We start from the raw sequence: 20892 nt of genomic DNA, 5'->3' as shown, positions 1-20892 counted from the left end.
GTGATTGAGAGTTGGTAACGGTCTTATCTGCGTTCTTTGGGTGGTGTTGACATTTGAGAAAGGTCCACATTTCCATATGAAACGCAGTCATATACAGTAGTTAAGGTAAGAGAGAGAGGAAGGATTGGTGAATTACAATTCCTGGTCTAAAAGGGAAAATAAATTGGCAAAATTTGGATTGTAAAAATTAAAATAAGTAATTTTTTGGTGAAACATACATAAACAGAAGTACATAGAGAACAGAAGATGAACATAAATGTGAATAAAATCAAACATATGTCTGTGTTATCATCAAATTGCCAGAAGTACAGTTGAGCTGAAAACATTTTGCTTCTCTTAACACTTAATTATAAACACATTTATGTTCATCTCCTGCCCTCGAGGCACTTCTGTTCATTCATTTGCATCTAAATATAAAATATATTAAGATAGAGGACTGAAAAAAAAACATTTAACCAACTTAAAGTGATGAAATGTTTACATCTGCTGCTAAAACCCGACTGCTAAAGAGCTGATAAAACAAAGTAGCTTCCATCCGAAATACTGAAGCATCCCACAAGTATTACTGTATTGTGTCTTTGTTCAAATAAATGACATTTTAAAAAAGACAATTACAAAATGACTTTATTCTCAACAAACGCTTCAACCAAGAATTCACGTGACACATCTGATGTCAACTGGTTATCTTGTCTCTAATTTCACACATTCATTTTATTTTGTCTCCACTAAAATACAAATTCTTTAACGAAAGACTGCCTGCATAAATATAACAACATGACATACTTTGATAAAAACGTTCTTCTATCTTTTCTTCACGGAGCCACTTTTCTTGTCTGCCTTTGGCTTCTTCGAATCTTTCTTTCCTTTTGACAGATTCTCGTAAACATCCTCCTTGTTTCTGTAAATAATAAAAGAAAGAGCTGAGTAGGGATTTCTTCAGATTCATCCGGTATATTTTTATATACCAGCTAACATTGATTCGACACAGCTTTGTTAGGAGTGACGCTGGAGAGGTTAATGAACGGGGCTGCTGCATGAGAGCGATTTAAACGGACCAACCAACCATGAATCAAATCACTCAAAGCTGGCGGCCAACTATTCAGAGCTCCAAGTGGGTCAAAGTTTACGGTGTTCGGGGCTGAATTGTTCAGTGTTGTGTGCTGTTTTATTTCTTCTCTAATTGGTTAATTAGAACATTACTCAGTTCATAGTGCTGTCCGGGCTCAGAGGTCACAAAAAACTCATAGCTATCGTGTTGTTTACTTCTGTCGTTCGTTAAAGGGTCATCCCACCATTTTTACACATCAAGTTCACTGAAGTTTACTCGTCATGAGGAGTGAAACCAGTTGTATACCGTCTTTCTAAAGTTTGAAAAATAACTGATATGCATTATGGGAATTGTAGGATCCATCATTTTTTGGAACATGAGGCCATACTAAAGACTAACGCTATGTTCACACTGTGAAGGCAACAAATTGGCCAAGTGTGGCCAGCTACACTGTTGAGAGCTCAAGCGCTCGTTGACATAGTTATGTTATGTTGTATTATGTTGTGTTACGTTACGTTACGTTACGTTACGTTACGTTACGTTACGTTACGTTACGTTACGTTACGTTACGTTACGTTACGTTACGTCGTTAAAAGCACTGCGGACTGGCTAACGGCATTTTTTAGATGAAACAAAAACATATGATTGGTTGACGCTTCACCGCGTCATTGGAGCATTGAAACTCAACTTTGATTTGTAGCGCGTCACGCAGCGAGTGTCAGGCGTCAGTTAGTAGCTTCATGTCACCAGCTTCCATTGACAATGACTTGTAGCCTGTTGATGTGTCGCTCATAGTGTCAACACAGCTTTAAAGTCAGGATATGTCTTTTTTTAAAATCCCTTTCTTGTGAGTCATTCATCTTTATTGAAGTGCAACGCTGATTCACTGGAGGTTTACTGCTTTAATGCCAATAGAGAAATAATTAATTTCCTCCTCTATGCCAGAGGTGTCACTATAGCTCTTACTGGAAGACAATCAGATTGCCTAGCTGATGCCCACCTAGCCTGGACAGTTGGATGCAAGCGATAAAAACAAAGCCACCAGGCGTCCCATTTATAAAATATTGCGTATAGAATCCACACTAATTTGCGTACGTACAAATGAGGAAATGTACGTAGCCAAAACATATTCTGATTTATAAAACCTTGCATACACCTTCCAGTGCGCAATTTCCTTTTATAAAATCAACTTGGAAATGTCCACACGTGGTTCAGCCTCATATCCCGCCTTCTACACACCCACATTCAGCCATAGATGGTCAATGCAAAGCACCTCATGAATGTTGATGCATAGAAATAAGCCTTTAATACACTGTGGAAAAGGCTCTATAGGTCACACATTAATCAGATTTTACGCAAGGGTTAATCTTCCAGCTGCGTGGCTTGTCTTTATTGCCAGTATTCTAGTAGTTAAAACTAGACAACAAACAGTGCCTTTTTTTTATAAGGAAAACAATATTTTAAGACTCAAATTAATAATTCTTTGCAATGTAGTCCCCAGGATAAAAAACTATGAAACTGAGGTGAAGTTTACAGCTACAATGCATCCTCCCACCACCAGCAACTCCTCTCTACAAGATAAGCCTGTCTGCTGACATAAGTGTTTTTGAAAAGAAAGTAGGGCGGCAGTGTGAGGTTTAGAGGAGCGATGTGAATGTATTAAGGACATCCACTTCACACACACACACACACACACACACACACACACACACACACACACACTCACTTTGAGACCTTCCTGCTCGCTGGTGGGTGTTTGAGTTGCAGATTTCCATACTCTGTCTCAGTTTCCTGGGGCAAGAGAGAAACAGAGACATTTCAGATATGACTTGAGGATTACTCAAACACGGAGAGAGGTCATGCGACTGTTTTTGTCTATGTGGTTGATTGTTTTCTGTCTCTAGGTCAACGTTCATCTTTCACAAGCCACTCTGTGATAACATATCATTCTGCTGGCATTGAACTAGTCGGCTGTGGTGTTCAAATCAGCAGCCAAAAGTGCAAAGGCCTGTTGACACACATATCTGTTTTCTTCTCTGAAACGTTTTCCCTGTAATCATCTATATTTTGGCCACAAGAAAAGAAATTCCTTTTGTCTTCTCTTCAGATTTTCTGCCCCTGTTGCTCACCATGGAGGCACAGTCCTTGGCCTTGGTGGTCTGTATGTACTCAGATACAGACAGATAGATGAACTTGTACTGGGCCTCTGTCTGCACCATGCCAGAGCGCTGCTCTCGCACCATCTGGATGTATTTCGGGACGTCAAGATCAACGTCCAGACCTACAGAGTGAGACATGAAACATTGGATGGAGGCAGTATAAACAAGGAAAATAAACTTTGTATATATAATTTATTTTTCTTTTTTTACTTAAGAACTGATCTCTTTAAAAAAATAAGTTTTTACCCATAGTGTCAATGGTCTCGAGGATCATGTCGATCACCACAATCGTGCCTGTTCGACCAATTCCAGCACTGCACGGATTCAAAGAAGAAACAAGGTTAATACAGTATATCTTCCATCAATCAAACAAGACTGAATCATCATTACTTCTACTAACAAAACTAAAAGTCTGCAGCCATGCTAGCTGGCTTGCATTCTCTCTAACAGCCAGCAGGGGGGGGGAAACCTCTGGTTGCAAAGAAGTCTGATTGTATAGAAGTTTATGAGAAAATGATCCTACTTCTCACTTGATTTATTACCTCAGTAAACATTGTAAACATGAGTTTATGGTCTCAATCGCTAGTTTCAAGTCTTCTTCAATACAGCATGATGTTCACTTAGTAAATTAAGGTCCCATTTAGAGTCAAATAGACCATAAAGCAGGGGATGCTTTAGGGCGTGGCTACCTTGTGATTGACAGATCGCTACCACGGCGTTGTCCAGTCTGAGAGTTGTCCGTGTTTTCGTCTTACAACTTTAACCCTTTCACAGAGTGTTTTCAGTTCATAAAAGTTAATAATAACATTTTATTATTAAAATGTCGCCTGAAAACTTCTTATTCAGTGTTCGGTTAAACTTATCTCCACCCTCTCGTGTCACTTCTGGTTGCAAATAACCAAGATAGCGACGGCCAAAATGACGAACTCGAGGCTTCAAAACCGTAGTCTACAAACCAATGGGTGACATCACGGTGACTACGTCCACTTCTTATATGTTGTCTATGGCTAAATCCTAACAATAGCATGCTAACATGGCAATGCTAAAGCTGGTGTTTAGCAGATGTAATGTTCACCATCTTAGTTTAGCATTCTAGCATGCTAATATTTGCTAATTAGCACAAAACACAGAGAACAGCTGAGGCTGATGGGATTTAAGGAGGTCACATGTCAGGAGTATTGGGAACAGTTGTATTAAGGGAAAGTATGGGACATGTTATTACTGCTGTGCAGCTTTGTGAACATGCTTACATACCAAAATACTTACACATGAGTCATATAATCATTTAAACAACAAGTTTTAAAAAAGCACAAGCGGCTTCAGTATCCATCACATCACACGGGGAGAATTACACGAGGATAAACTGTCAGTTGACTCAAAACCTTTTGTTCAGCTACTACTAATCTTAATCCTGGAAATATAATCATTTTAATCTTAAACCTCTAAGTTTTATCACCTAATTTACAATTATGAAAGCTGAGCTTGGTAAACTTGGTGCTGTGACGTTTTTCACAACATTAAACCAGCACAGATGTCTTCCAGATGTAGTTCACAAATTTAAAGTTGGAGGATTTATGACTTCCCTGACACGCGGTGTGACCCGCCCTTTGACAAATCTCCATCTGGGAAACACATTGTCAAGTCCTGGCAAACCTTCACATGTCCAAATGCATCACCATGTCTCGCAAACTGATCATTTTAACTGTTTGGATTAGGTGGTACTGCACAGTGCCAAAAAATATATATTAATCAGTTGATTGAAATGACAGTGATTGTGATAATCAATTAATTGTTTAGATCAGGGCTGCCCAAAGTGGAGCCCGCAGGCCAAAAGTTGGCCTGACATAAGGTTCGGTTTGGCCCGCCTGATGTTTCTAGCTAAAAAAAAAAAAAAAAATGAATTAAAACAAATTATAATAGAAATCGTTGTTTAGGTTTTTTTTTTTTTGTGAAGTAAAAATGCTCTTTAAATACGTAATATCCCTAATCATTAATTATTTTCATGATCTGAGCACAAGGGGGTGATACTTTGCAACTTTTTTCCGACATTTCAGAGGCTAAATGATTAATCTTTGTTTTGACAAATGAATTGGTAAAAATAATCATTATTTGCAGTCTTAATATAAAAACTCAAACTGAAAAAAAATTAAAAATATAAATATTAGTTGCAGTCTTAATATAAAAACTTGAACTTAAAAAAAATTAAATATATAAATATTAGTTGCAGTCTTAATTTAAAAACTTAAACTTAATTTTATTTTTAAATAATCCTTAGTTGCAGTCTTAATATAAAAAACTTTAACTTAAAAAAAAGAAATAATAATAATAGTCATTAGTTGCGGTCTTAATATTAAAACTTTAACTTAATTTTTTTTTAAGTAATCATTAGGTGCAGCCTTAATATAAAACAACTTGAACTTTATTTTTTTTTAAAAAGAATCATTAGTTGCAGTCTTAATATTGCAATCAAAGCTCTAAGGAATCACACTCCTCCACAGTTTGATTCTGCTTCTAGCTTTGATGCAGGTTTCATGCACCCAGTAACAACATCTCAACAATAGCTACGGCACAGTAAACATCTGCTATCGCTGGTGCGTTCAATTCTAGGGCCCTATAGTCAATATACTGTATTTCAGTTCAATGATGTTTTTGGCTCTCCAGCTGTCTCGTACCTGCAGTGGATGACCATGGGTCCAGCATCAGGAAAGCCAGCCTGTTTAGAGTTCACTTGACTGAGGAAACTGAGGACGCCACCTGGCTCCTGAGGGACGCCGTGGTCAGGCCAGCTCATGTACTGGTAGTGCCAGATAGTACGAGAAAGTTTTGGCTGGGAAAGAGAGAAAAAAAACATTATCACAATAATAAAATCAGAGTCCTGGTAAACGCTTTAACATATCACATACACAGCAATGAGTGAGTGCAGTGAGGTCAGAGGCTGGTGTTTGGAGGTTACCTTGTCCACAGGAGCGATCTCCAAAACTCGGATTTTGTAATCAGCAGCTTCCCTCTCTGAATTGTTGGTCACCAGGTACGGACCCAGCTCCTTGGAAGTCTGAAGGTCGGGCCAGTATGGCACACATTTATTCTGCACAAAAATGAAGAATAAATTAAATAAATACTAACTTTATCTGCATGAAAAATCTGTGCTGCTTTTGTTTTTTTTTGTTTAGGTTTGTCTACCGAATTATTTAGAATATTTTGCATATTTTTAATGTTTATTTGACCTTTGAATTGGAAATTCTCGCACTTAAAAGTATAGCGTTTTTAGTGTATCGGTCATATTTATGTTGCTTTGTGTATTTTAATATGTTCACAAAACTCAATTCCTTTTTTCATGCTTTCAGTAATTTCAAAAAGGAAAAAAAAACACACTTAAAGTCCAAATCTACTTTCGTGCTTCTTGTTTTGATACTGACCCGGCCTTTCTCGACCTCTCTTGTTGTCATGACGATCACCCTCGTGTTCTCCTGCCAAACCATCTGCCAGAAATCGTTGATAGTTGTTGCTAAGCACCCCTGGCAGGCGATGTAAACTTTCTGATCTCCAGACTCCCACAGGTTGTTCTACAAACACAAAGTGAATGCTTCTCAATAAACAAACATTAACCTTAAAGACTAATGAAAAGAGAATATCTGACAGTTTTCTATGTTGTGTATTTGTCATTTTGTGTTACTACGAGGCCAGAGACTTTGGAGACTTACTCTGACGTAGTTGCCGTTGATGTAATCTGAACCCACAACATCAGGATCAGTGTCCTGCAGGATGACCCTGGTGTCATCGACTTGTGAGGACAAGTGGACAAGAACATGTGGTTAATGTCAGTACTGTCAAAATGTGTCATAAGACTTGGTTCATTAAAAATTAAATAATGATACTGAGAGGATTAAAAACTCACAGGGAAGGATATTCTTGTATCTGTTTTTGCTCTTATTTTCAAGCCTCTGGCCCTCCTCTCTGCTCTTTTTCACCTTTGCCTGAAGCTTTTGAAGAGCCTGTTGGGAGAGAGAGACGACTGTGAGATACTTTCTGTGTCCCAAATTCATACTACACATTAATATTAAACAGTATGTGTTATATACTAATTATGACAGCGTACAGTTTTTGATGTGAGTAGGGCTGCCCCCTCTAAGTTGATTAGTCAACTTATGGGTTGTTTTGGTCAACTAAAATTTTCTCAGTTTTACAGATCTGACGATTAAATCAACTAATCGATTAGTCAACGAAATCGTATGAGTGTTATGCCGGGCGCACACTAGGTGAGAATCTAGCCGATTTTGGGCCCGATTCCCTCCTCCCGACGATGGTCAGCAAAGCCCCGATTATCCTTCCAGATATTCTTGTGGTGTGAGGTATGTTAAGAGTGTTTTTTACATCCCCCGATCGGCTTGGAAGTCTGTCCTGGCCGCACCGATTTCAAATATTAAAAAATGTTCAATATTTGTGGTCGGATATCTGGTTGCGGGTGGGGAACCCAGAGGACAGCTGATGACCCAGTCACGTGTGAAAGAACGTGGGGTTAATGCAAAACGCGAAGCATAAAGTAGTAGTAAGATAGACCTCAGGAATGGAGGACCAACTGACAACAACACAAGTGTTTATTTTATTTATGTCTCCTTGACTTCATCCATATTTTTTCCTTTTTATCTTTGTGAATTTTCAGTACAAAGTAGTGCAAAAACTAACATCACTAATTCTTCCCACGAATCATCCGCCATGTTTGTTTACACTATAGTCACGTTTGCGAGTGATTTTGTGAGATTTCCGTTTCCGTTGCTCACCACACTATAGAAACAAAACTGTTAAATTGAAGATAACATGTCGTTATGTTTGGGGTCTCTCACATTTTCATCATCTGTTGAAATTTGATTTTTTTTTAATGTTGGCAAGCCATCAGTCGATGAAGAATTTCTTTGGTCGAGGATATCCCTAGCTGTTAGTATACAAGTAAGTAACATATTTTACAGTGTTCCATTAAAATAAGTCAAACGGTGACTTTGCAACTACCAATACAAAGAAACTGGAGCTGTGTCCCCCACGAGAGGTGAGACAATTAGTCAATTAATCGGTTAGTTGATGGACAGAAAATTAAACGACAGCTGTTTCAATAATCAATTACTCGTTCAAGTCATTTTTTAAAGCAAAAATGCAGTTCCGGCTTCCTGATTGTGAGGATTTGTTGCTTTTCTCTCATGTGTTTTATATCCGTAGCTGAATATCTTTGGATTTTGGACAAATTGTAGGATAAAATTAGCTATTTGAAGATGTCACCATGGGCTCTGGGACATTGTGAACCCAAACGATTGAGGAAATAATCATCAGTTGCAGCCCTAGTCACCACCACCTGCAATTTATTTGAGTTAAATTAACCTTTTAAAGTTGCTTTTCCATTTCCTTTCACTCAGAAGTCAAGTGGGATTTTAGTGTTGGTGGATATTGTAAGTAAAATTAATATGGTCACTCTTTCAGTGCACTACATACTCAAATCCTGCTGTGAGTTATTATCAAATATGGCATTTGGACATAGAGTAGTTAGTGTACTCCACCGCCACAAGATGGTAGTATAATCCCTCTAGTTCGGCCCACAGTCAGGAAGCAAGTCTTCAGATTAAGTCAATTTGAAATAAGACGTCTGTTGTATAATTTACTTCTTCCCACTTTAGGACAACCCTGTGGTTCTTAAACCACAGATAAAAGCATCACGGTAACAGTTACTGTGAACATAACTGAGGTCAGGTCAAATCTTACATCAAACTCTTCCCAGAAGCCGGCCTTGCTCTTCTCTCCCTCGCCCTCGCCCTTGCCCTCCTGCTGCTGCCCTGTGGTCTGATCCAGCTGTTTCACTCTGTTGTCGATATCTGCTGCATTCACTCTGGTGGAGTAATATGGCTGCAGAGGACAGAAAGAGAGAGAGAGAGGAAAAATCTTATAATAGAGATGAAAGAAAAAGACAAGCCAATGAACGCGATACACATCGTGAGTAATATTTCCTATATGTGGGCTGTGCTGCTCATCTTTAAAAATAATTCCCACAACTCTGTTTCTGTTTTTTCACAGCTCACCGACGTCCACTTTGTTGAATTTGTGGTACAAAGATAAAACAGCCCAGTTCACCTGTTTGAGATGCACCCAGTTCCCAGAGATCTCCTCGATGCCTTTGCGTTTGTAGTTCTCCACCAGGTCTGTCAGTGTGTCGAACATGTCTGAACCTCCCACTGTATACCTGTAATTCTGAATACACACACAGAAACATATACAACATATCAGTCTGGCTAAACACCGAAAGGTTCTGCTGAATTGTCTGGTGTAAAAATAAAGAATAAAGTTTCAAAAGAGAAGCAATCATGCTCAAAATGAAAACAATAGTACTTTTATAAAAGAGGATAAACAAGTGTATTAGCACAATCATTTGTACATGTTCTTTAATCAAAATGAAATTAATAGAATAATTAAAAAAAAAGAATATAATAGCTCTTTTTGTGACAAAGATTCACTGCTTTTCAACACATTAATCAAATAAGTGACACAATTTTACTGGCCATAAAATTAATTTCCTTGAATGAATGAATGCATGTACACTGATGTATTCACTGGCACCAGCAGCAGTTAACAGACTCTTTAGGCGTCAGTCAGGAAACTGACCTAATCTTTGCCACGTGCTCATGAAAAGGCCTTTGTGACCCTTCCACTAATCTCACATTAATCTTTTGCGCCCCAGCGGAGCACAAAAACAGCGGCTTCCATTTAAATGAGGCTGAATGATGTTTTCTATATGAGGTGAACCGCCGCTAAAAATAAAATGCAAAAGCCCTGATGATGACGGAAAGACACAATCTATGAAAATGAGTCTGAGAGGACGGACGGCGGTGTGAACCGTTGCTGTGTGAACATCACTAGCAGCTGTTTACAGTGAGTGTATAAATAAACACCAGGTTACAGTCTTTTCTCAACATCTGAAGTAAAACTGTGCCTGGCATTTATGAACAATAGCAGAGTGGAAATATGAGCAACAGTTTTTTATTGCCTAACATAGGGGGAAATGAGACTTATTTCAAAGTGCACTACACAACTGTGGGAATACCCCTCAGTATCTTTACATGATGTGAATCTGTTTCAGGGACTCCTAAGTCTGTGTATTCAAAGCACGAGACTGACCAAAAACCAGTTTCATGCACCCATTATCTTGGATGCCACACACACACGGTCAAGCACTGAAACGAACACACACACACACACACACTAGGACGAAAGCCCACCTGACACATAATCTTGATGTGGGAGACCCTCTTTCCTCCAGTTTTGCCCCTCTCGTCCGTCAGAACCGACAGAACAAAGTCTCCAGGTTTGGACAGCGATTCTCTGACCAGGAAGGTCCCCGGCTCGTCTCGCGTACAGAGCAGCTTCTCAGCATTGGGCCCAGACAGGTGACCGTGGTACCACCTGAGACACAAAGGCACTGACGGTTCACATTGTGTACACACATTTATAAAGATATTCAGGTTTGTTTGTGGCAGGGATGAAATGTAACAAAGTACATTTACTCAAGTTCAATTTGGACATACATTATGCTATTTTCTACTTCTACTTCACTACATCTCAGATGTAAATATTGTACTTTTTACTCCACTACATTTACTTGACACTTATAGATACTTTTTAAATGATGAGATTACATGATATGATGCAATACAATACTACTAATCTATAGTCTAATCTTTAATTACATTTTGCTGATAAACTTTTGAACTTTTACTTAAGTAACATTTTGAACTCAAGACTTTTACTGAAATGTAGTATTGGTATTTCTACTGGTTCAGCTGCGACCTGCAAAAAGACATCTTCCGTCTCGTGCAGATAGTGACGGTTAAAGAGGATCTTTTATGCTCATTTTCATGTGCATACTTGTATTTTGGGTTTCTACTAGAACATGTTTACATGCTTTAATGTTAAAAAAATACTTTATTTTTCTCATACCGGCTGTGCTGCAGCACCTCTTGTCACCCTCTGTCTGAAACGCTCTGTTTTTGTGATTGGTCAAACTCTTTGACTCCGCTCCAGCTCTGCTCTAACTAGCTTTGTTTGAGGACATGCCAAACTAGCCGCTAGGCGGGTATTATGCAAATGTATTACTTGGTGACATCGACACGTTACGGAAGAAAAGGCGGGACTTCAAGCAAGGTGTTTCAGGCAGTTCAGGAGCAGTGTTCCTGTGGGGGAGAGTAACTCCCTTTGGCGTGGACTCTGCAGACCTTTTACATGCACAAATAAACGATATAACACACTAAAGGAGAAAGCACAAAAGCATACTAGGTCCTCTTTAAATGCATTTCATGAGATGATGAATTTAACGTTGACATTTTGCACACAGCAACTAAAAAAACATAAACAAAACATCCTCTTTTTTTATAACTGCCTCCTACTTACTGTATGTGAGCAGAGCACCGTTAGCGCTGCGACTGTGAATTACATGTATAATTCTATTCAAGGCTAAAGCGGTTGTCAGACGCTCACTGATGTGGTGCACTAAACTGTTGCGCTCACTATACAGTGAGCAGAAATAGAAAGCCGCAACAGAATCAGGTGCATTGGGTGTTTAGTTAAAAACAGCATGTACAGCTGTTGCTGTTACGGGCAGGTCATATTTATGTCCACTACCAAACTCTGTATGTGTGTGTGTGTGTGTGTGTGTGCGTGTGTGTGTGTGTGTGTATTTGTGGAGTATGTGTGAATTTGTGAAGGCACCGTCTGCTGTTTTGGGTTGTGACTTAATTTTAGGCACTGTTCTCGATTTCTTCTTCTAAACTTCCTGCTTTGCGGTCGGAAAATTTCTGATGACAGATTTCGTGGCTGAAGAGGACAAAGTATTTATAGCCTGCACCACCACCACCTCGTACACACTCCACCCCTCCCCCGGTGCTCTCTTTATGCCTTTTTGCACATGCTTTTAATGATTTATGTCTTTTGATTTACTTACTTGTCAAATCACAGTGTATGCTTTTATAGAAATTAAACCTACACCTGCTGTTTTTCAATTACAGCAGATTGCATGAAGCACCTGCAGCAAAAAAAAAAGCAGAGTCCGTGCAGTTTTGCAGAAGCTAAAGAGCAGTTTAACAAACAATTGAACCATGCACATGCCAGACTAACATGCAATCATGTCAGCCATGTTTGTTCCACCTATAATCGTGATTAATGCTTGACCATATTTATCCTCTTTTCTGAGAAGAGATAAGCCGCCAGATACATGGAATCAAACATGAACGGTAACCTACTGAGGTGTGTAATCGTGCTTCGAGATGAGAGTGAGAGATTGGGTGAGATGAGGAAGACAGCGAGTGAGCAACAACATGATGGAGTGTGCAATAGAGGAAGACACGTAGGGTCTGGCCATTGCTTTCAAAAGTGTCAAAACTTAAAGTTTCCAACCGCAGCAACAAAAGGGAAGTTAGACAACTGACAGAGAGAGAAGGACGAGGGGGGCCAGAGGGTAGCGCTTCCAGCTCGGGTGAAGTACACAGTCACACACACATGCACACACACACACACACACACACACACACACCAGATAGAAAGTAGTGTCCTCCTTGACTCATAAAAGGAGTGCAACACTATGAGTTTCTACTAGTTGGACATTAACCTACATTAAGCAGCCAACAGTTGCGCAATGTTTCTGGGACAAAAACTCCATCAATAATCAAACTCCACCTTCAGCAGAAAAAGACATGGAAATCAAATGTGCAACGTGCAGAAGAAAAAACACTAATATTTTTTTTTTTACGAGCATCTGACAAACAGTAAAAAGACATTTTATCTTATTTACGGAAGCAGCCTGGAGGAGTCTTTGATGTGGTCGGCTCTGCATGCAAACACAGACGTTAGAAAATATCTGTAAAATCATCTAGAAGCTATATTTAGCAAACAGAGATGTTTGCAAGTCACAGCTAATGAAATATAAAAATAACAGTTAATAAAGTAGCAATGACACAACAGGAATATGCACCGTTGCAAGTACAAGTCCTGTATTCAAAAGCATACTTTTAGGTCAAATTAAAGTCTTAATTAATAAGTAGATTGTGAAGAATAGTTAATGTACCTTGTCAGTAACTCTATGCGCATGTTGAGTAAAAATTTATTCAGTCTGTCTACTACTATATTTTACTATCATATATTTTTATATATTTTGCTTTTTTACTGTTTACTTATTCATTACATCTTCTTTTGTTTTTTACTGATGTCTCTTGGTGTTTGCACTGTCCCCTTTGCTGCTGTAATACTGCTATTTTTCCCACTGTGCGACTAATAAATTATTATCTTGTTTTATCTTAAAAGCTGTTTATACTCACTTCTGGGAATTGTAATGAATCCAGAACATTTGATGTATAAAATGATCATCTACACTGTTGAAACAGTTTTCTAAAACTCTTTAAACAGTGTCATGGCTGTTCCTGTAAAGTTTAATATAATAGAGATATAAAAGTCTTCCAACAAAAGGATATTTTTCATCAGTTTATCTAACATTGAATGTAAAATCTTAATCTGCAAAGCAACCAGTAACTACAGCCGACAGATTCAGAAAATGCATTTCATTTAATCGATTCCCCTCTGAGGAAAAATGGGACTCATAGGACTGCTGCAAGTGTAAAAATGAGGCAGGTACTTTATTTAATGTGGAGATGCTCTTTTCTAACCTAAAGTTTTGGCAAGTGGTTTCATAAACCATTTCCAACCAATCTCCCCATCGATGCTTAAAATGAAACCGGTCTCTCTGATCACCGGTTATAACCAAATATGAGTTAGAACAGAATAAATTATAATAGAATAGATTGCATTAGCAGGTTTGCTGTCACTTCATGAATTGTTCTCCGGCATTAGATGAGTCAGACAAAGCCTTTAAATCATTGAGGTTTGGGCAATATGTTGATTTGATTTTCTGAACTTACCAGACTGCTCCAGCTGTTCCATTATTTGCTTTTACCCACTTAGTCATTATATCCACATTATTGATGATTATTTATCAAAAATCTCATTGTGTAAAAATGCTGTAAAAGCTCCAATACTCAGCTTTACAACATCGTAGTAATATCGATATTGAGGTATTTGTCAAAAATATTGTGATATTTGATTTGTCCATATCGCCCGGCCCTAATTCCTCCTATTTTTCATTGAAAATGTGCTGCTCCATTTCTGTCATATTCATGTTGCATTTAATTTGTTTCTGTTTATTAGTTGGTCTAACTTTATCAGTATTTTCTAGTTTTATGTGATTGTTCTGTTATGTGTTCTTTTTTATGTGTTTGTTGCATTATAGTCTTTAAAAGTTAAAGCCCCTCTCCACTCAAAAAAGCTTAGTTTCTTCACTTGGATGTTTGACCTTTTGAACATTTGCATATTCAGAGATTTTGGATTTGTCAATGAGGGAAAAGGAGAAGATGTAATTTAAAGGTAATTAAACACTAATTATCATTCAATACAGAGTATATGTATATGTCTCTAAACATGGTTAGAGAGGATCTTCAATTAAAAAAAAACTTGAATTATACAAATATTTCCATTTGTAATGCAGCGGAGCAAAACTTCCCACCTCTGATAACGTCGACCCTAATCATCTATATAATCCATTAGCTGCAGCAGCGAGGCAGATGTAGGAATGAAGTCTCGACAGATGTGGGCTCTTTTTGTCTGGAGTGTGGGTGTTATTTTCACTGACTCACATTCTGACAAAGATGCTAGTACATCGAAATGTATTATTCAAAAGCTTCAAAGGCTTTGAGTAAAACACCTTCGCCCAAGAGGAAAATATGTAAACCCCATGGAATATCAAACCTACAAATGACACTTATTATCCCCAGCAAATAAACAACTGTTAGAGGAAATAATGCTCGTCATAGTTGACTACAGTTGACTTAACCACCGAACCAAACCCTATTACGCTTAACACGAGAGTGTAGGTGGAGGCAGCTCAGAGAAGCCGGAGAGTGTGGGCCACATTAACCGAGAGGGGGTTCAACAGTGAAGAGTAAGAGTGCACAGACCTCTCTGTGGTGGGGTCGGAGCAGTTGAGGGGGTATTTGAGATCGATGACGGTGCCGTCTTTGTCCTGCAGGATGCCGTTCTCAGCCGTGTAGTACTCCACCAGCTCTGACAGGGTGGCAAACTTCTCCCCGCCATACAGGTCGTAGTAGTCTCCTGTGTTTTGGATCCGAATGTGGGTCACCAGCTCGCCCACCCTGAGGAGATAAAACAGTCAGGTCACGCCGAAACAAAAAACTTTCTGATGACAGTAAAGAGAGCATCTCTATCTCAGTATCTGTGTTGTCTATCATTATGCAAAGACTGCAGTTTTCTCTAATTATTTAGGCCAGGAATCTGAGTTTTAATGTATGTAGTTTTGGGAAAAACTCGATTTGGAGAAATATCAAAGCCAATGTCAGCATGACATACACGTCACATTCATGCAGTCTAAAGGTTCCAGTCCACCTGATGCGTTTGTCTCTGAGACGCCAGAAGGAAAAAGCCTGAAAGCAGAAAAACGATGACGATATAAATCATATAAATGTTTCTATATTGTTTCTGTTGTGATATGGGCTATAGGCCTATATTTATTTATTTTCCCCCTATAATTACACTTAAAACTGTTATGTTCATTTGGCACTCCAGGTCTTAAAGTGAGAAAATAATATAGGTTTCATTTGTCAAGTATTTAATTCACACAGGAGTATACAGAAATGGCTTTACCATGTGGTTATTTAATATAGGCAATTTATTTACTGAATTACCAGAAAACATGCTATATCGTGATATATTATTATTTATATACATTGTGATAGAAGATTTTGGCCATATTGCCCATTATTTACAAAAATGGTGGGCAGGGAGGGTGAGTGTTTTCACTATTGGGGTCAATTATTCAGAAAATCTGCAATTTAATTTACAACTTTTACTTCTTACAACGACAGAATGCTGCACTGTGATCGGTAACTTACTGATCTCATACATTCAAGTATTGTATATTATATATATAGTATATTCAAGAGTTACCAAAGCCCTAAAGCCCTAAATAGAAATATTAACACAGGAAAAGCAATGATCACAATATACTGTACATCTAACCTACTTACAACCCAACTATCTCTGGCTCAAAAGACTCAAGTCACTCCATTTAACATAACTGCATCAGTACAGACGCAGCACATTTACAGATTTAATCTTGTACCTGTTTGAACTACAGACTGCAGAACTGTGATCAATATATAACTAGTATCAATTAAACCTCCTGAACAAACATGAAAACGTGTCATCAGTCAAATCAAATGAGCAAAGGTCTCAGGATGTTGATTTAGAGCGACTCACTGTGTACCAAGTTATTTCATTTATCGCATTTAACTGTATTTGACGCGACTGATTTGATGTGGTGTTATTTTTTAGTAATGAGCCTTATCTTTATTCTGTTATAAGTCTATTTTCAGTATTTTTTTTAAGTAATGCCCATTGAATTGGTGCAAAATATTTTATTTATTTGTAAGCATTTTAATTCCACTTGAGTCTTTCACATTGTGAATAACAACCAACTAAACTAAAGCTGGATAAATAAAAAAGCATCAACATTTATCTGTACTGACATCTTTATAAATATGGAAACCACAAAGTGCAGTGGAAAGTTTGATTTCCGTCTACACGGAGTAAGAATATTCGCATGTCCTGCACTTCATAGTTTTGTAATTAACAGTGAAGTTTAAAGGCGGCAGATGAATTTAGGAACAAAATACAAAAGCTATAAATGTAGGAGTCCAGTGTCTCCTGAGCTGAAACATACATGTGCTGCGGCAAGCTATCAGCTTCTATATTAACACAATTCCTTGTTTTTTATGTTCTTTAAGGTTTGTTAAGTGGAAGAGCCACGTGGGAGAGCTTACAGCACAATTTTAGAGGAAAGGAAAGTATGATTTCTTTCTCCTCATGTGGATAAATTGAAAAGTGGGGTGTATTTGCAGACTGTATTACCTGACAGACAGGGAGAAATCTCCTACGTTTTTCTTGCTGGGTCGAGCCAAAAAGCTGCCATGAATGCCTCGACTCTTCAGCGCTTCCTCGGCCTGCAGGCCTGAGATGTCTCTGTGGAACCACCTGCATCAACACACACGTACACAACGTAAAAATACACTCATTATTATATAACTGCACCCAGTACACACAGAAATAAGACCTATATCTGATAAATATAAACACATACACCTTTATACACACACACACATACACACCCAGTATTATTTCCTCAGAGTGTACTGGAACACAATGAGTACAAAGTTATTTTATAGACAAAATATAAAATAAATGTACAAACAAATTCAGTCTTTTTATAGAAATCTAATAGTACTAGTAATTTATTCATAAATCTCCACTGCAGGAGAGGCCGGTCTCAGCACAGTCTTGTCTAGTTATAAAATGATTAACCCGTTATTCTTCTACAATTCTTATAATTTTACCAATTATCTGCTGGTTAAAGTCTTGTAAACGTAAAGATTTCCTTTCCTTTTTCCAGATTTCATTGAAAAGCTATGAATTATCACATCACCATGGTGACTGGTAACTTGTGATGAGCGTTTGTCATTCATTTTTTTTTACATTTTTTATATTAAACTATTAATTGATAACATAGCTGATTGATTGAAACAAATTGTTTCATTCCCAGTCCAGTTTTACAGTCTTTATTTCTCATTATAAAAACTATAGTGATTTCTTTATTGTCCTCATTCTGTAGCAAACACAGCTCTGACTACATAGACCGGAAGAAACTTTATGTAATTCACTTTCAATCTTTTAATTAACCAATATATTACCACCATTATCAGCACCTTTACAACTGGCCCAATTAAGACATGCATTTCAGAAAAGAATACCACAATAACATACTGTACATCTACTAATATCACCCAAAAAATCCAGTAACGCTCCGGCTTGAAAGCCCTTTCAGCAACACCGTGGACTTCAGTTACTCAATGTAACATGATTGCATCAGTTTAGACCAAATATCTACTATTTCCTGGAGCCCGCTGAGGGTGGAAAAAGTCTGTTGTGGTCAAGATCGGCTCACGGCCTCTTAGCTAACACAGGAAAAAACCCTAAAGACCTGTTTTTGAAAGTCTGGTTCGACTTTCGAAGGAGCCACAAATACAAAAAATATCAGCAAAATGTTCAATTTTTTTAATATTTCTTTCTTTCCTGAAACTTAGACTGCTGCTTTCAAGCTTAGTTGTTAAATCATTTAAAAATTTTCGACACAATTTCAGTGTTATTACGTAAAATATAAAGCTTGAAACGTCACTGAATACAACTTTTAAGTGTGTGTGCACAATTAGATTGTGTTTGCGCTTCCCCTCCAGCTTTGGGTCGCCAAAAGAGAGATTTAATACAACAAATGGGTTAATAGAGAAGATGTGAACAACACAGTCACAGAAGGAAAGACCCATCAACTCGAGGTTAAAGGGGAACCTTGTGAAGAACCTTTAAAGGGCTTGAATGTTGAGGATACGCAAAAGTGTTTCTTACTCAACTACTGAACTAAAACATCCTTTATGACACATTTCTTTTTACGCAAACAGACACTGAACGCATCACAAATCACATGATAGAGGAACAGAGCAGCAGGACAAGTCGACAGCTGGGGAAAGAAAGAGAAGGAGGAATGGAAACAGAGAAGTTGTCATCACGCCTTGCACAAAACACAGAGACACAACCAGAGTCGACTAACGGAGCATTATGTTGTCCAGCGGGGGGTTTGACTCACCGAACCATGTTGTCTCTTCGCTTCTTCTGGAACCAAAGAGAAGGAGAGTGATTGAATGAGAGTCACTTGTACCTGCACATGTGCAGACTCACAAGCAGCAGCAAAGTGTATCTCTAATTCTATAAAGAAACACCCAGTTCCTCAATACTTCCTCACTTTACAGCAGCACACTAAACAGAAGATAACCCACGTTTGCTCTTTCACATGCTTACACTCTCTGACACTTGAAACTAAGATCAAAACTATCAACTCTATCTCTCTGCATCGCACCACATTCACAAAACAACCCTCAAACTACCCGGACTCTCCTCCTCCTCCTCCCCTTCTACGCTTCCCTCCACCCAATCCTCTCCCTATCCAACCCGTCTCCATCCCAATAGGAAAGCAGGTAAACACTTACTCTTCTCAGCGACCTCTGAAAACAACTGACGCTTGCCGAGACGCCCGGACTGTATACGTCTCTCTCCCCTCCTCTCTATGTCGTTCTCTCTCTCGCTCTCCCCTTCCTTCCTTTTTACATCTCCTTTCACAAAATAGTGAAAGCAAGACAGGAACCAAAATAGCTGACAGGCTGGAATTCCTCCAACAGATAGAGACGCATTTTTTTAGGGGGGTTTTTATAGACGACCAAAACAAAAACTCATCATATTTAACAGCAAAGTAGGTTTAAACTCTGGAAACTTGCTCTCCAACGCTCCATCACTCCATGAAGAACGCGAAAATGACAAACTGTTCCATATCATCTCATTGGTGAATCATCAACGAGTGCCTGTCCAGTAATTCCACCTTTGTTACAGGAGTAAAATGAATCCACAAAATATGAAGTTTGAGCTTGTTGTGCCTTGTGAAAAAGCCCACTCTTTGTCTCTCAGTCAGACATTTGCAAAGCGTTTCCCCTCTGCCTGCCCACCTGTCTGCTACCACTGTTGTCTGTTTGTTCTTTACTTCCAGGTGTATGAGAGTGTGTTTGTGTGTGTAACACATAAAGGTCAAAGTGACAGAACACTTCCTTATTTGCTGTTCAACCTTCCCCCCTCTATATGTGTGTATGAGCTGCTCTCAGCTGGTAAACCATTTGCAACTGTGAACCCGTTTCATTATCAGACTATTGAGGCATTAACTCCAAAACTACCGAGTGGCATGAAGCAGAAAATCTGAAAACCCTTTGATATCACAAGAAGCATGTAGAGGCTTGCAAGAGATACTAGTTTACCCATAATGCAACACAAATCCACTGAACCATTAAGGGAGGTTTGTTTAACATAATGCCACAAAACACATGAACTAACATTTTACAACCTGTGGAACAAACACGGACAATCAACATTTCACTTGCAAATCATATTGACCTACAAGAGGTTTGAAAGGGCGTATATGAATTTATGGAAACTACAAAATGTCAAATCTTTTCCCAATTTCCTCATTAGACAGTAAACTATGTTATTTTCAGTGTTGGTGCAAATATGCAAGAAAAAGCAGAACAAAAACACGTAAAGCTCACAACAACACTGTGTTTGAGCAAAAAGCAAAAACCTAAGAGAACCTGCAATATATAGAGAGTACTGTAGCTCCACCCCATCACATACACACACACACACACACACACACACACACACACACACACACAGCACTGCAGGTGTCGTTTGCCGTGGTTAACGCCAAGCTATTGCAGTTTGCATTATCCTGCTCACAGATTCACATGTTCAACAGTTGAAACTGCTTTTCTTCTGTTCCCTTTCTGACACGACAGAAGCGTCATTTCTCAGACTGCAGGACGAACTTAGCAATGTGGCAAACGACACACACACACACACACACACAGCCTCAGAGTGACATCAAAGATGTTTCGTAGATTTGGCTTTTTTTGAGTGTCGCAACATATCAGACTGTTTTATGCAATGATT

At 38.5% G+C, this 20892-nt stretch overlaps 1 protein-coding gene across 3 annotated transcripts; it reads right to left on the bottom strand.

The window, feature by feature from the left end:
- Positions 1-605: 605 nt before the first annotated feature.
- On the bottom strand, positions 606-19901 carry ptpn6 (protein tyrosine phosphatase non-receptor type 6). 3 transcript variants are annotated; one of them, XM_074653325.1, is made up of 16 exons: positions 19389-19901; positions 18989-19014; positions 17206-17328; positions 15237-15431; positions 10461-10644; positions 9319-9435; positions 8953-9093; positions 7103-7199; positions 6909-6988; positions 6624-6770; positions 6161-6292; positions 5880-6034; positions 3454-3521; positions 3178-3329; positions 2767-2839; positions 606-891 (listed from the first exon to the last, which is right to left on the bottom strand). In XM_074653325.1, exons 2-15 carry the CDS (start codon positions 18994-18996, stop codon positions 2771-2773), a joined length of 1668 nt encoding a protein of 555 aa, XP_074509426.1. In that variant the 5' UTR covers positions 18997-19014; positions 19389-19901; the 3' UTR covers positions 606-891; positions 2767-2770. The 3 variants fall into 3 exon arrangements, with proteins under 3 accessions (XP_074509426.1, XP_074509424.1, XP_074509425.1); XM_074653323.1 differs by having other exon boundaries at positions 606-898; positions 2775-2839; XM_074653324.1 differs by having other exon boundaries at positions 606-898; positions 2775-2839; positions 18989-19011; positions 19389-19842.
- Between the last annotated feature and the right edge of the window lie 991 nt (positions 19902-20892).

Source organism: Sebastes fasciatus, chromosome 12 (assembly GCF_043250625.1).
Source record: "Sebastes fasciatus isolate fSebFas1 chromosome 12, fSebFas1.pri, whole genome shotgun sequence".
Lineage (NCBI taxonomy): Eukaryota > Metazoa > Chordata > Actinopteri > Perciformes > Sebastidae > Sebastes > Sebastes fasciatus.
Note: the sequence above shows the minus strand (reverse complement) of the source record. Positions and strands in the feature narration are given on the sequence as shown.